The sequence below is a fragment of the Rana temporaria genome, chromosome 6 (genome assembly GCF_905171775.1).
Source record: "Rana temporaria chromosome 6, aRanTem1.1, whole genome shotgun sequence".
In the NCBI taxonomy this organism is placed as follows: domain Eukaryota; kingdom Metazoa; phylum Chordata; class Amphibia; order Anura; family Ranidae; genus Rana; species Rana temporaria.
Genome location: NC_053494.1, coordinates 55,695,134 through 55,712,570, shown reverse-complemented (window position 1 = coordinate 55,712,570; position 17,437 = coordinate 55,695,134). Strand labels below are relative to the sequence as shown.

At 43.6% G+C, this 17,437-nt stretch overlaps 1 protein-coding gene across 1 annotated transcript in view; it reads left to right on the top strand.

The window, feature by feature from the left end:
• The first annotated feature begins 2,102 nt into the window (after positions 1-2,102).
• The window catches only part of SDR42E2 (short chain dehydrogenase/reductase family 42E, member 2), a 61,987-nt gene continuing 46,652 nt past the window's right edge, over positions 2,103-17,437 (top strand). The window contains exons 1-4 of the mRNA XM_040356838.1: positions 2,103-2,394; positions 7,469-7,828; positions 12,844-12,939; positions 15,660-15,717. Of these exons, the coding sequence (XP_040212772.1) occupies positions 7,502-7,828; positions 12,844-12,939; positions 15,660-15,717 (481 nt within the window). The 5' untranslated portion in view covers positions 2,103-2,394; positions 7,469-7,501. The remainder of the gene's footprint in view (positions 2,395-7,468; positions 7,829-12,843; positions 12,940-15,659; positions 15,718-17,437) is intronic.

Sequence of the window (17,437 nt, the reverse complement as noted above, 5' to 3'; positions counted from 1 at the left end):
CGATCGGAAATTCTGACAAGAAAAGTCCGATGTGAGCTTTTGGTCGGAAATTCCGACTGTGTGTAGGCTCCAACAGAATTTTTCTGTCGGAATTTCCGCCAAGAAAAATTTGAGAGCTGGTTCTCAAATTTTACGATGGGAAAAGTTCTTGTCGGAAATTCGTCTGTATGCATTTCCGACAGGGAAAAATCCTATGCATGCTCGGAATCAAGTCGACGCATGCTCGAAGCATTGAACTTAATTTTTCTCGGCTTGTCACTGCGTTCTTGACAGTTGGAATTTTGTGTGACCGTGTGTATGCAAGACAAGTTTGAGCCAAAATTCTGTGGGAAAAATATCCACGGTTTTCTTGTCGGAATTTCCGATCGTGTGTGCGCAGCATTACCCTTTAAGATATTTTTGCACAGAAGTACCACTGGGGGGGTTTCATAATTAAATAAAACTACAATCTTGTCTGCTACTTTGGAAGTAGGTATCCTCTAGCCCTGTTTCATCTTATGGCTCTCTAGGTGTTACATTTGTTGAGACGTGCAGTTTCCTAAAAGGTGAGCCTAGTCAAAAATTCTATTTGACTTGACCTTTCATTATTAAGAACATTTTTTAATTTAGCTTTGCAGAGGGTTGGACCACCCACTACTTCTTATATAATTTGGTAACTGTAGCAGTGAGATCTGTGTTTAACCACTTCTCTACTTTGGGTGTTTTTCAGATTTGGTGTTTACAAGACTAAAACAGTTTTTTTTGCTAGAAAATTACTTAAAACCCACAAACATTATATATTTATTTTTTTCTAACACCCTAGAGAATAAAATGGCGATCATTGCAATACTTTTTGTCACACCATATTTGCGCAGCGGTCCTACAAGCGCACTTTTTTTGGAAAAAAATCACTTTTTTGAATTAAAAAATAAGACAGCAATAAATTTGGCCCAATTTTTTTATATATTGTGAAAGATAATGTTACGCCGAGTAAAATGGTACCCAACATGTCACGCTTACAAATTGCGCCCGCTCGTGGCATGGCGTCAAACTTTTACCCTTAAAAATCTCGATAGGCGACGTTTAAAAAATTCTATAGGTTGCATTTTTTGAGTTACAGAGTAGGTCTAGGGCTAGAATTATTGCTCTCGCTCTAACGATCGCGGCGATACCTCATTTGTGTCGTTTGAACACCGTTTTCATATGCGGGCGCTACTCGCGTATGCGTTCGCTTCTGCGCATGAGCTCGTCGGGACGGGGCGCTTTAAAACATTTTTTTTCTTATTTATTTTTATTTATTTTATTATTTTTTACACTGGGAAAAAAAAAAAAAATGATCACTTTTATTCCTATTACAAGGAATGTAAACATCCCTTGTAATAGAAAAAAGCATGACAGGTCCTCTTAAATATGAGATCTGGGGTCAAAAAGACCTCAGATCTCATAATTAGACTAAAATGCAAAAAAAAAAAAAAAATTTTGAAACTGTCACCCAAAAATTGGGTCACATTTTGCACCTTTCAGGGGGAGGGTGGAGCAGATACCTGTCTAATACAGGTATTTGCTCCCACTTCCTGGCATAGATCACCTCACTGATCTACGCCACTTCCGGCGCCGGAGACACACAGCTCCCAGATCACAGCGGGGACCAGTGAAGACGCGCAACACGATTTACGCATGAGCAGTAGGGAACCAGGAAGTGAAGCCGCACCGCTTAATTTCCTGATTCCCTCACCAAGGTTGGCGGCAGGGGCAGCCAAGAACCGAGCGATTGCTCGGCCTCGGCTGCCAACATCGCGGGCAACATGGACAGGTAAGTGTCCTTTTATTAAAAGTCAGCAGCTGATGTATTTGTAGCTGCTGGCTTTTAATATTTTTTTTTAAGTGGGACCTCCGCTTTAAGTTCCCATCTTCAGCCACAGCTGTACAAGGGACTCTCATTCTTATTTTTCATCTTATATTCTAAACATTTAGAATAAGAAGTGAGACTATTCCTGCAGTGAGGCTATGTGAGAGAAGTGACAATACTGTAAAGTCACCAAGAGCCATACAATGAGAGGGTAGATTGAATATTTCCATCAATGGGTGTTTACATATGCTATCATATAATTTTACAGTTTTTATAATGTCAATAAAATATCATAAACCCAATACACACACTATTGTGATGTCAAAGTATACGTGTTCATTTCTTAAAGCCACTAGAGGGCACCTGTAAGCTCTGATGTCCTTAGTACACAAGGGCTGGCTGTCATCACTTTGAGATGGATGACTTGGGATGTGCACCTGGACCATTTCGCTTTGTTCTAAGGGAGATGTTAGTCGGGAGATAAAGTGAAGTTTTACCTCTGGGGGAAAAACGTATTATAGGATATACACCACAGCTGGTTGGTGCAATAAAGAACACTCCGAGAGGTAAGTGGAATATTTACTAATGTATATTTACATGTCACAATTTCTGATACAGGCTGTTCTGCATAAATGCATTGTCTGAGTGATGCTTACTCACTATTACACTGAACACATAAGTCCCGCTCATTCATAGTACGATGATTATTTAATCACTTGTGGTATCTGCTCATATTTAATTTGGGAAAAATCTTAATAGAGCAATTAACCACTTGCCCACCGGGTTAATTCTGGCACTTCTCTCCTTCATGTAAACATCACAATTTTTAATCAGATTAATCAGAATCAGTTTAATCAGAACCCCCAAACATTATATATTTTTTTTAAGCAGACACCCGAGGGAATAAAATGGCGGTCATTGCAACTTTTTTTCTCGCACGGTATTTGCGCAATAATTTTTTAAAACGCCTTTTTTTGGAAAAACACGGTTTCATGAATTAAAAAATAACAAAACAGTAAAGTTAGCCCAATTTTTTTGGATAATGTGAAAGATTATGTTACGCCAAGTAAATAGATACCTAACATGTCATGGTTTAAAATTGCACACATTCATGGAATGGCGCCAAACTTCGGTACTTAAAAATCTCCATAGATGACGCTTTAACATTTTGTACAGGTTACTATTTTCGAGTTTCAGAGTAGGTCTAGTGCTAGAATTGTTGCACACGCTCTAACGCACGCAACGATACCTCACATGTGGGGTTTGAACGGTGTTTACATATGTGGGCGGAACCTGCATGCGTGTTCGCTTCTGCGCATGAGATATCGAGGATAGGGGCGTTTTGAAAAAAAACAATTTTAATTTTATTTTTATTTTACTTAATTCTTTTTATTTTTACACTTTAAAAAAAAAAAAAAATTGGATCCTTTTTATTCCTATTACAAGGAATGTAAACATCCCTTGTAATAGGAATCAGTGTGACAGGTCCTCTTTATGGAGAGATGTGGGGTCAATAAGACCCCACATCTCTCCTCCAGGCTTACAAGCATGAAATCGGTGAAAAAAGAATCACCGATCACATGCAAACAGCCGCGATTGCGGCTTTGTTTACTTCCGGGTACCGGGCGTGAAGTCATAACGTCGCACCCGGTCCTCCGACGGTAATAGAGATGACTGTGACCGTCTGGTCACCAGTTATCTCTATGGTTCTGCAGCGGACGCTGACCGATTCGCTCCCCGGGCCCCCGATGGCACGGGAGAGCCCGGAGAAGCACCGGATGGCGGCGGGAGGGGGGCGTCCCCTTCCGCTGCCTATAAGAGCGATCAAGCGGTGGAACCGCCGCTTTGATCGTTTTTATGGTGCAGAGAATCGGCGGCTGAAGACGGGGATATCTGAATGATGCCTGTAGATGCAGGCATCATTGAGATATCACCGCTCAAAGTGGAGGACGTCCCAGGGACGTCCTTGGTGGTAAAGAGGTTAATATGTAGATTGACATCTTTCTTTGATCTGATGATAAGGCGCATTGTTTGTATATTTGACATCCAGAGCTTGTACACTTCAGAGCTTTATGCCGCGTACACACGGTCGTTTTTCGGCATGAAAAAAAACGATGTTTTTTCAGCATGTCCAAAAAACAAAGTTTTTCCAACTTCATCATTAAAAACGACGTTGCCCACACACCATCGTTTAAAAAAAATGATGAACAAAGCACGGTGGACGTACAACACGTACGACGGCACTCTGAAGGGGAAGTTCTATTCGCCTTTGGGCAGCTTTTAGCTGATTCCTAGTTAGTAAAAGACGATTTGTGCTTTTTTGTCTGTTACAGCGTGATGAATGTGCTTACTCCATTATGAATGGTAGTTTTACCAGAACGAGCGCTCCCGTCTCATAACTCGCTTCTGGGAATGCGCGGGTTTAAAAGGTCGTTTTAGCCCATACACGATAATTTTTTACAACCCAAAAACAACATTTTAAAAACGATATGAAGCCCACACACGATGATTTTAAATGACTTTTTTAAAAACGTCGGGTTTTTTTCATGCCGAAAAACGACCGTGTGTACACGGCATCAGTCAAATGAGCTAAGTATTTCTATATTTCGCAGGTAAATTACTTTTTTTTGCAAGGCAAGTTTGTATATGCAGTAGCAGGTGATTTTCATGTACATTCAGCACTGCAGTAGAGGAAGTGAGTAGAATAGTTTATTATACTGTACTATACACACAGTATACAGAGCACAGCTACAGAATTTGCCTATTATTTGCATTGCCATGCCATAGTGGTAACATGAATCACATATTACCAAAAGTATTGGGACACCTGCCTTTACATGCACATGAACTTTCACAGGAGCTATCAGTGGTTGAACTGTATAGACAATATTATAATAATGTATATTGTCAAAAGTATTGGGACACCTGCCTTTACACACACATGGGACCAGATCCACGTAGCGGATCGTATTTTTATGCAGGCGTAGCGTATCCTAGTAACGCTACGCCGCTGCAACTTTGAGAGGCAAATGCTGTATTCACGAAGCATTTGCCTCTAAGGTTACGGCGGCGTAGCGTAATTCTCCCGGCGTAAGGGCGCGCAATTCAAATCTATGTGATGGGGGCGTGTTTTATGTCAATACGTCGTGACCCGACGTAAATTACGTTTTTTTTTAACAGAGCATGCGCCGTCCGTGGGGGTATCCCAGTGCGCATGCTCGAAATTAAACCGGAACAAGCCAATGCTTACGACGGTGACGTCATTCTACGCAAAGCCCTATTCGCGAACGACGTACGCAAACAATGCAACATTTTCAAAATTCGACGCGGGAACGACGGCCATACTTAACATAGGATACGCCTCATATAGCAGGGGTAACTATACGCCGGAAAAAGCCGAACGCAAACAACGTAAAAAAATGCGCCGGCCGGACGTACGTTCGTGGATCGCCGTATCTAGCTAATTTGCAGGATTCTACGGATTCGCCACCTAGCGGCCAGCGTAAATATGCACCTACGATCCGACGGCGTACTAAGACGTACGCCTGTCGGATCGAGCCCATATTCGGGAACTTTGAAATTACGTAGCGTATCCATAGATACGCCGGCATAATTCGTTTGAGGATCTGGCCAATGAACTTTAACAGGTTATAGAAAAAAGTGGGGTTGGGACTTTAAATGAGGCATGTGGTTTGCACCACCACAGGCCTCCATCCCTGAAAGGGTTTAAAAAATGGAAGGTTGGGACTTTAAATGAGATGTGATTAGCATAATGCGATTAAATATACATATGGAAAATACAAAAATTCTTACCATAATAGTCAGGCTCAAAAATACCAAACCAAAGAAGCACAAAACCAAATTCATCTGTCTAACTGTATGTAATTAAAACAGAGGTTTAGTTGCAGTCATTTGCAAATGTCTGGGAAGCTGCAGGCCACGTCACGGCACTCTATGTAAAAAAATGCGCCGGCCGGACGTACGTTCGTGGATCGCCGTATCTAGCTAATTTGCAGGATTCGACGGATTCGCCACCTAGCGGCCAGCGTAAATATGCACCTACGATCCGACGGCGTACTAAGACGTACGCCTGTCGGATCGAGCCCATTATCGGGAACTTTGAAATTACGTGGCGTATCCATAGATACGCCGGCGTAATTCGTTTGAGGATCTGGCCAATGAACTTTAACAGGAGCTACCAGTGGTTGAACTGTATAGACAATATTATAAAAACTATTGGGACACCTGCCTTTACACACACATGAACTATAATGGCATCCCAGTCTTAGTCCGTAGGGTTCAATATTGAGTTGGTCCACCCTTTGCAGCTATAACAGATACAACTCTTGTGGGAAGGCTGTCCACAAGGATTAGGCATGTGTCTATGGGAATATTTGACCATTCTTACAGAAGCGCATTTGTGAGGTCAGACACTGTTGTTGGATAAGAAGGCCTGGCTCACAGTCTCCGCTCTAATTCCTCCCAAAGGTGTTCTATCGGGTTGGTCCTCCACCCCAAACTCGCGTATCCATGTCTTTATTGGCCTTGTTTGTGCACTGGTGCGCAGTCATTTGGTGGAAGGGGGATTATGGTGTGGTTTTTTTTCAGGTGTTGGGCTTGGCACCTTAGTTCCAGTGAAGGGAACTCTTAAGGCATCAGCATACCAAGACATTTTGGACAATTTCATGCTCCCAACCTGTGGGAACAGTTTGGGATGGCCTCTTTCTGTTGTAACATGACTGCGCACCAGTGCACAAACAAGGCCCATAAAGACATGGATGTGTGAGTTTGGGATTTCAAAATACTGTATTTAAGCATATAAGCTCCGTTTTGTGTTTAAAATAACTGTGAAATCGAAAACTCTGGTGGGTGTAACAAGATGTCCGCTTGCCCCCTTCTCACTCAATCATTACTGTGCAAGGAGTGCGGGGTGTAGCAAGATGGCGGCGACAGAACGTCACTTCCGGGGCAATCTGTGATGGGGAGCCGAATGTGACAAGACACCTGCAATTAGTTAGAGAGATAGCAAGAACCTGAAAATCAGCCTGAATTGAACAAAATTCATAATGATGATAATATGCTTAACATTGCCCTCTAGGGTGGCCAACAGTTCCCTAATATCACAAATAAAGCTCTTTTATATTACTTGCACAAACCAGCATGCATATGGGCTACTTATGTCCTTAAAACTTCCACCAGAGTGTAGGTAGACATAAAAAGTTTATAATGGTAGCAGATTTTATGAAGCTATAAAGCTCTTAAAGTGTATGTCAAGGCAAACAAAAAAATATTCAGTCTATCTATTAAATACATGCACATTTCTTCATATCTTGTCTCTTTAGAAACACCACCAGTGCAGGGAGACATGGTCTCCCACTGCTGTCAATCACAGCCAAGGAGAGAGAGGGGACAGGGCCTGAGCCACGGTTCTGTGTCTGAATGGACACACAGAGCAGCAGCTCGGGAGCGGGCCTGCTTGGGTGCCCCCATCTCAAGCTGTATGTTCTTCGGGCACGAGATAGGAGTGAGGGGCCAGGAGCACCGGCGTGAGACCCGAGAAGAAGAGGATTGGGGCTGCTCTATGCCTTTAATATCACTTTAATGTTTTGTATATATTATATATGGTTCTTTCATTCACAGATCTTGGGTGAACGGCATATTATTTGTATAATCATGAGGGAAACGGGAACTGGGTGTGAACTGGAAGACCTGAGAAACAAAATAGAGAAGGAAGAAATCTGTACAGAATGTCTGAGGAATTCTCTACCATTCAGGACTGTCAGATCAAATGGCGTGGTACCACACAAAGGCAGAGTGCCTCCCTGTATACCGAGTGTACATCCCGGTACTTGGGAAATGACAAAGGTGCTGGTCACGGGAGGTGCAGGATACCTGGGACACAACCTTGGATGTGCCCTAATGAAGCAGGGATATTCTGTTATATTGTTTGATCTAAACAAACCAGACTGGGAAGCACAAAGCCACACTACATTCATACAGGTAAAAGGAAAAAATGTGTCACAGATCTTTCTACAACGCTAGGTATTTCTGCCATTAAAAATGATAAAAGTTGGGTAAGCCATTAAATACACACTAGGGAATGAAGCAGAAGTAGCATACTATTAAACCTCGTACACAAGCACGGTTTTCTCGGAAAGAACCAGCAAGAAAACTGCTGGCAGAGCTTTCTTGCCGGGTAAACCGAGTGTGTGTACGAGGCTTTCAGGTTTCTCATCAAGAAAACTGCCCAGAAGCTCGATGAGAACCTGCTCTCTATTTTCTCGTCGTGATTCTCTGCAGTGTTTTCCTGCCGAGAAACCCGAGCGTCTGTATACTTACCTGTCGCCGTGGAAACTCACGCATGCTCGAAATGACTTTGACGCATGCCCGGTAGCTTCCTAGGCATAGGTAGGGTGTAGCAAGATGGCGGCGGCGGCATTCAATGTGACGAGCGTATGCTCGTCATAGTCGATGACGTCACCGCGTTCGTGCCGTTCAAAAGAACGGCTTATCTTTTGAATGGAGTGTCTGTATACTCGGCCGGCAAGAGATTCTTGCCAAGAATCTCGTCAGGAAAAACAAAATATTTTTCCTGGCGAGATTCTGGGCCGTGTTTACAGGGCTTAAAGGTCATCCCTCTGCTCACTCTCTTCTCTTAACCTATTTGTATGTTCTCAGCTAATATAAAAGCAAATTCAGATATTTACAGGCGGTCCCCGGGTTACAAGCAAGGTTCTGTAGGTTTAGTCTTAAGTTGAATCTGTATGTAAGTTGGAACAGGTAAATTGTTTAAGTGTAACTCCAGCCAAAAAAAAATATTTTTTACGTTTTATGGATAGCTTATGGAAGGGTTAACACCCCTGTAACATTTGTTTTGCTGTCTGTGCCCCTGTTCAAGAGATTCCACCTCACTTTATGTCCCTGTGACAATTGGATTTAGAAAATTTTGTGTAGTTGTGGAAACAAGGATTGGTGATAAAGCATCAGTGGAGACACCTTTTTCCCATGATAACTCTCATGCCTTGTACACACGGGCAAACATGTCCGCTGAAAACGGTCCGCCGTACCGTTTTCAGCAGACATGCCCGCCCGGAGATTTCTGTATGATGGCTGTACACACCATCATACAGAAATGAGAGTCAATCCGCACGGACAGACAGCGCGGTGACGTGTTCGCGCCGTCGCCGTGACGATGACGCGGCGACGAGCGCGACGCTGAAAGGTCAATGCTTCCACGCATGCGTCGAAGTCATTCGACGCATGCGAGGGATGGCGGCCTATCGGACATGTACGGTAAGTCTGTACAGACGACCGAACATGTCAGACGGACAGGATTCCAGCAGGCATGTTTCTAAACAAGTTTAGAAACATTTGTCCGCTCGAAAACGGTCTGGCGGGCAAATGTACGCTGGAATCCTGTCCGATCGGCCGTACACACGACCGAACATGTCTGCTGAAACTGGTCCGCGGACCAGTTTCAGCAGACATGTTCGGTCGTGTGTACGGGGGGCCTTACAGGAGTGAATTTCCTTTCCTTGGGGTAGATTTCCTCTTACTTCCTGTTATCTCCCTCTGTTTGTAAGTATGAGTCGTATATGTAAGTCAGTTGTTTGTAACCCGGAGACTTCCTGTAGTGGCATTTAAAAAAAAAAAAAAACATAACTGCATTAACTGAAGTTTTTTTTTTTTTTTTTTATCTGGTTGGTCCATTTACACTTATGCATTGTAATAATGCTCACAAAGCACCCACACTGCAGCACACCACAATGCACTATGGTGCACCTTGTTAGAAAGAATGGGGCCTCACCAATCTTGGTTGCATTGTGGTGTATTGGCAGCCCACTTAAATAGAATGGGTGGCCTGAAAGCTGAACTCCAGGAAAAAAAATGTTTTTGACGTTTGCCATGTAAAAGTAATTTTACCTAATGCAGCAGTAGCATCCACACATGGGATTCCCATTATTAGATTTAATTTGTTTCAAAATGTATCTTATAACACCACACAGCTGCTGTAATGTGTGCTGAAAAAACAATTCTGCATGCAGTACTTTTTTGTCTCCCAGCACACAGGAGCAGCCATGCAATCAGTGCGGCTCGCTGGTGTGAACAAGCCCTTTTAACTTTGGACTGTACAGTCATAATTATTCACCCAGCTGAAATGGGAAATTAGAGGTAAGACTATAAATGTAGGTTGTCTATCTAACTGTAAATCTATTTGTAGCACCCTCCTAGTATAGGTGTTAGGGTGTAAATAGGTAGGTTACAGGAACATTTATCTTTAGCATTCTGCCTAACAGAGTCCTGCAATTTTCTAACCAGGACTGCTTATGATGTTCTGGTGCTGTTAAAGAGGTTATAACCCTAAAACAAAACAAAATAAAAGATCATGTTCCGTTAAAACACGTTAACCTGCATAGTGCTTTGCGGTGTCATTTTATTCCCTTTGTATGCTGTAAAATACCTGGTTGATCCTGCCTGTTTCTGTGTCCCCATTTGTGTGCTGACCACGGTAATCATGGCTGCTGAGCCATGCTACTGTGGTCAGTTTATGTTCCTCCATTATCCCACAGTTTCTCCCCCTCCCTTCCTGCCTGTCAGCTCCTGTGTGTGAGCCACCCCCTCCCCTCCCTTCCTGCCTGTCAGCGCCTGTGTGTTAGCCACCCCCTCCCCTCCCTTCCTGCCTGTCAGCTCCTGTGTGTGAGCTGCCCCCTCCCCTCCTAGCACTATTCCATGTTGCAGTAAAGTTAGTGTTCTCAATTACTAGCAGCCCCTCTGTTATGACAAAATATACTATTCTGTGTATGTGTTTTTTTTTTTATTTGAATCCTAAGCACCTTAATCCACATCAGGGCTTTTTTTCAGGGGGAACTTGGGGGAACTCAGTTCCACCACCTCTGGCTCAGACCCTTTGGTGCCTGCTCACCACAATCACTTGTAAACACAGAAGTCTGGTTTCTGTGTTTACAAGTGACACCTCTGCACTCTGTGTGTAACCCCCCTGAACTCTGTACTCTATATGTAATGCAATCCTGGTATTTAATGCCCCTTTAAGACCCTTCTACTGTTTGTGAAATCTGAATGAGTCATGGTTGAGTTCCTGCACCTATTTTCTGAGAAAAAAAGCTCTGATCCACATCATCGATGTGTGGTCACGTGAACGCCCGACTGATGTCAGAGCAAGATCTCAGCCCCTCACACTGTAGTCCTTGAGTCGGGGAAGGAGAGTGGCGGGTGGTCATGTGACCGCACATTGGTGATGTGGATTAAGGTATTTAGGATTAGAATTTGTAAAAAAACACAAACGCTGAATTGTATATTTTTTTTTAACAGAGGGGCTGTCAGTAATTGAGAACACTGACTTACCGTATTTTCCCGGTATAAGATGACCTTTTGCATCTAAAATAATGCCCCAAAAGTCGGAGGTCGTCTTATACGCAGGGTACCTGCGCCGTGTACCTGTGTCAGACGGCGGCCATCCATTATTTAAAAGCCGCGCCTCCTCCTCAGACTGTTCCGTGGCGGAACACTAATTTTCCCAGCAGAGCCTCTGTTCAGTGTTCCGCCTATCACGGATGTCCTCTCATCCTCGGCCTCGGACGAGAGGACATCCGTGATAGGCGGAACACGGAACAGAGGCTCTGCTGGGAAAATTAGTGTTCCGCCTATCACGGAACAGCCTGTGAAGGAGGCGCGGCTTTTGAATAATGGATGGCCGCCGTCTGTACGCTGCAAACAGGAGAAGTTAGGGAATAGAATGGCACAGTGAGGCATGTAATAACTGCACAGCGAGGCATGTTATAATGGCACAGCAAGGCATGTTATAATGGCACAGCGAGGCATGTTATAATAGCACAGCAAGGCATGTAATAATGGCACAGCGAGGCATGTAATAATGGCACAGCAAGGCATGTAATAATGGCACAGCGAGGCATGTAATAATGGCACAGCGAGGGGTCATCATATACGGTGAGTATATCCCAAAACCAACTTTTTAGCTGGAAAATTAGGGGGTCGTCCTATACGCCCAGTCGTCTTATATGCCGGCAAATATGGTACATTTTTATATTAAATAGTGTTTTTGGTTGGTGCTGCTCAGATGCAGCGTAGTTCCACTTTAACCCCAATACACCCACTAAACTGTAAATGAAACAGATAGAGCACTGGCATAGGCCCTGTACACACGAGAGGATCTATCCGCTGGAATTGATCTGCGGATCGGTTCCAGCGGATAGATCCGCTGGTGTGTACAACCCAGCGGATCTTTTTCCGCGGATTTTTTTCGGGCCGACCGATTTCCAGCGGATAAAAATTTCTTAGCATGCTAAGAAATCTATCCGCTGGAATCGGCTCCAGCGGATCGATCCGGTGGTCTGTACAGACTCACCGTATCGATCCGTCCGAACACATCCCTCGCATGCGTCGTAATGATTCGACGCATGCGTGGATATCCTTATGACAGCGTCGCGCACGTCGCCGCGTCATCATCGCGGCGACGGCGCGACACGTCACCGCGGACGGAATTCCGCGGGGATTTTGATCTCCTGGTTAGTACAACCAGGAGATCAAAATCCGCCAGAGGATTTATCCGCGGATACGGTCCGGCGGACCGTATCCGCGGATCAATCCTCTCGTGTGTACCCGGCAATAGTGTAAATCCTCGAAAAATCTTTCATTTATTAAAATAAATATATTATACTCAGAAAAGTGATAAAAAATACAATACTTTTCTTGTTTCCATAGGGAACATCTCATCCATCCATGAGAACTTCATTCAAAGACCAACCTCAAATAAACTGGCTAACGCATTTTGAGGCAGCACTTCTTCATCACAGCCAACTCTAATGAAGGTTTGCTCTTTGAAATGCATCAGCCAGTTACTATAAATCCGTATAAACCTAACCCTTTAACCTGAACCTAACCCATACATATACAGATGAACTCCTATGATTTAAATCAATGTATTACCTGTTAAACCAATTCAGAAAACATTCTAATTCACCTTATCGGTTTTGCAGGGTGACATAAGGAATTATGATTCCCTCTACAAAGCTTGTGAAGGGGTGGACTGCGTGTTCCATGCTGCATCATTTGGAATGTCAGGGTATCAGCAGGTGGGTGATAATTACTTCCATTCCAACAAGAGTGAGGAACCTTTTTTTATTAAAAGACTCTTGGTAATCTGTGCAAGATTCAGAAATTGTGGTTGATCCCTTCAACCTTGTGACTAACCATGTTTATTAGGCGACTTGGAAATAATAGTGGGAGCACTGCTGAACAATTATATGTATAATACTAGAGCCTTTCTCAACTAGGGTTCCCTCAGGGGTTGCTAGGGGTTCCTTGACTAAGCTCTAATGAAGCCGCTAATCTAAAGCCTTTGGGGCAGATCCACAAAGATCTGCCCCGGCGCAGCCTATCTGAGATACGCTACGCCGCCGTAACTTCCTTTTTTTGGCTTGAATCCTGGAAGAATTTGTGCCGTAAGTTACGGCGGCGTAGTGTATCTCTCGCGGCGTAACGGCGTCGAATTCAAATCGGCGAGTAGGGGGGCGTGTTTCATTTAAATGAAGCGCGTCCTCGCGCCGAACGAACTGCGCATGCGTCGTCCCTAAATTTCCCGCCGTGCATTGCGCGAAATGACGTCGCAAGGACGTCATTGTTTTGACTTGGATGTAAATTACGTCCATCCCGCGATTCACAGACGACTTACGCAAACAAAAAAAAAAATTCAAATTAAACGTGGGAACGATGGCCATACTTAACATAGCAGGTTTAACTATACGCCACGAAAAAGCAGCTTTAACTATACGCCGGAAAAAGCCGGCTAGAGACGAGGTAAAAGAATGCGACGGCCGCTCGTACATTCGTGGATCGTCGGAAATAGCTAATTTGCATACTCGATGCGGAAAACGACGTGAACGCCACCCAGCGGACCCCCGAAAAATTGCATCTTAGATCAGAAGGCGTACGAAGAGGTACGCCTGTCGGATCTAATCCAGATGCTGTCGTATCTTGTTTTGAGGATTCAAAACAAAGATACGACGTGGGAAATTTGAAAGTACGCCGGCGTATCAGTAGATACGCCGGCGTACTCGCGTTGTGGATCTGCCCCTGTATTTCTACAACTGTCCACCAATGTGCGAGCCCTTGTCCTAATAACATTGGTTTACTGACCACCAATGTAAGGGAGGCCCTTCTGCATTGACCTTCAATATAGGGCTTACATTTCCATTGACCACCAATGTAAAGGAGGGCTTTTTTTCATTGATCAATAATGTAATGGGCATTATTCAACTGTACACTAATATGAGGGGTCCCTGGCTCCACTGACCATAATTGTGAAAGGCCCGTCTCTGCTACCCACCAATGTACAGAGGCTCTTCTTCACTGGTCATCAATATAGCGGACATTTCTCCACTGGCCTCCAATTTACGGGAAAATTACAGTTTTCATTGTCTGCTTTTTTATTTTAATTTAATAATTATGAAAAGCATGTCTTATTATTAAATCTACAAGTTGCTGATCATGCATTTGTACTTTAAGCTGTAGATATAATAATTATTAGCAGCAGTTCCCTGCGACTTGAAACATTTTTCAAGGGTTCCTCAGGGGTAACAAGGTTGTGAAAGGTTGTACTAAAGTGTTTTTTTACTATTTTCTTTGTATTTTTTATTTATATTATATCTTTGTCTTTTTTATCTTGTGATCTTTTGCTCACAGAAAGAAATGATTCTTTATTCACTGGTGAGTGCATCACCGTTTATCACACTATAAAGCACATCATATTAAGTGCCACTGTTCAGTGTGCCCTGGAAATAGTGAAAAGATATCGGCCCGGATTCACGTATATCGGCGCATCTTTTTTCCGGTGTAGCACATCTCATATGCGCTACGCCGACGTATCCCAGAGAGGCAAGCTGAGTATTCACAAAGCACTCGCTCCTTACGTTGCGCCAGCGTAACGTAAATCTTTTGGCGTAAGCCCGCGTAATTCAAAGTAGGTGAACGGTGGGCGTGATTCATTTAAATGAACCGTGACCCCATGCAAATGATGGTCCGAACGAACAGCGCATGCGCACGCATGCTCAGAATCACGTCGAACATACTCCCTAAGATACGACGGCTCAATGCATACAACGTGAACGTAACCTACGCCCAGCCCCATTCACGTACGACTTACGTAAACGACGTAAAATACGACAGCTGTTCCGTCGTCCATACCTTTGCATGGCCTGAGCCTCCTATAGGTGGAATAACTTTACGCCGGACGTACGCCTTGCGTAAACGGCGTAGATTACAGCGACGGGCGCAAGTACGTTTGTGAATCGGCATATCTCGGTGATTTGCATATTCAACGCGTAAATCAATGGAAGCGCCCCTCGCAGCCAGCGTAAATATGCGCCCAAGATACGACGGCGTAGGAGACTTACGTCGGTCGGATGGAGCCAAAATTCAGGCGTATCTTATTACAAGAATCAGGCGCAGAGATACGACGGCGCATCTGAGCACTTACGCGGCGTAAATAAAGATACGTCGGCGTAAGTGCTTTCTGAATCCGGGCCATCATTTTTAAGATTGCATTCCCTAATGTTAGCTTCAGTATTCACATGTTCACATTAATACACAGATCAGCTGTATGGGATAAATGACCATGCAACTGTTCCTTTCTCAAGCTTCATTTTTTTATTTTTATTTTTTTATGATGAGTTTGTATATTTACATTTGCATTCTTTGTTTTTCATACATGCTACCATAGCTCAACATTGTGTCCCAGAAATAAAAATAATAGTGCTTTTTGAAATTGAGTTGTAGTTTCTCATTTCTTTTTTAGCTCCAGAAGAGAAAAATTGAGTCCATAAATATAGGAGGGACACAAGTTGTTATAGATGGTAAGCCAATTTGTTTTAGCAATGTTACAGCAAAACTATATGAGTAATAATTCATATACAACTGCTGTGCTTATTTTGAAAATCATGAAAAGAGTTAATATAACGTGCAAGGTGCAGTCATGTATGGGAACCCATTAGGTTTTAGCTTTGTTGAAGTAGAGAACTGTGATCGAAAAAAAAGCTATCCTAATAATGTATTCCTATTATGCTTACCTTGACACCTAAAGTGGAACAATGGGCAATAAAAAAAAAAAAAGACATATACAGTGCAGTCTGTCATTAGCATTAACACGTCCATTTTTTTCTTTTGAGTATCCCTTGTAATGTAGTGTGATTTCCGGTTGATCCTGCCGGTAGATTTTTTTTTTCCAATTTCCTTAAAAGGGTGACAATGCTGTTCCCTCTGCAGTAAAATCACAGCATTGTTGTAACCCTTTGGACAGGCTAGTCTTATGCCCTGTACACACGATCGGAATTTGCGATGGGATAAAATGCGATGGAATTTTCCGTCGGAATTCCGTTCAAGCTGCCTTGCATACACACTGTTAGACCAAATTCCGACCTTCCAAAACGCGGTGACGTAAAACACTGCGATGAGCCGAGAATTATGAAGTTCAATGCTTCCGAGCATGCGTCAACTTGATTCTGAGCATGCGTGTATTTTTCTTTGTCGGAGTTCCACGCAGACGATCAAAATTTCCTATAGGATTTTTTTCCATCGGAAAAAAATAAAACATATTCTATTTCTAAACTCCAATGGAAAAAAGTCCTATGGGGCCCACACACGGTCAGAATATCCGATGAAAAAATTCCGTCTGACTTTTTTCATCGGAAATTCTGATCGTGTGTACAAGGCATTAGATGGACAAGGTAAACCCCAGCCAGGTGCTTAACTAGAGAAGGAACCATTATAAATACACTGTGCTGCAGCTTCTTTGTGTGTCTAGACATGACTCTTATGCTGGCTTTCAGTGCCATTCCACATCTATCCAGCAGAAAAAGTCAGTGAGCATGAAGGAATTGAGAGCCTTTGATGCAGGCTGCACTGAACTCTGAGAAGTGTATTCTGGGAACAGGTATTCTCAGAACAGGATCTTGCATTGGAGTCAGGGCTCAAGTCCTGCGGGAACACGTGGGAACGGAGTTCCTGCACTTTTTTTACAGAAGGAACGCAGTTCCCTTTGCAGGACTAGAGCAGCTGAGAGCAGCCGAGCTGCCCGTGCCAATCCTTCACTAATCGGCGATGCCCAGCTCGAGTCACTGTCAGGGGCAGGCGAACCTTAGTAATCCTTTATGTTACTGGCCGCTTCCTGTATATGGATTCATCGGGTAGTGTGCGGGTATAAGTTACGCCAGTACCTATACTTCCTCGATGCCGCAATGTCTCCTGGGAGCTTTTGTCATTGTTCCCAGGAGACATTGCGGAGGTTATAGCGGGATTTAGAAAGAACATGCGATTTAGTAATTATGCATATGAGCGTATCATTTTTTTTTTTGGTGGGGGAGTGGATCTTGGGTGGGAGTTCCCACACTTTTTTCCCCAGGACTTGACCCCTGATTGGAGTAGTATATAGCATATATACTGAAACTCCCAGATATACACTCTTGACAGGAGGGGAAAGGAGCAGTTTTTCTCCTGGAGAGAGAGAAGCTCCTCTTGCTTTGATGGAACTGGAGTGTGCACATCGCTATTCCCAGTGCCCACTAACCTAATACAAAC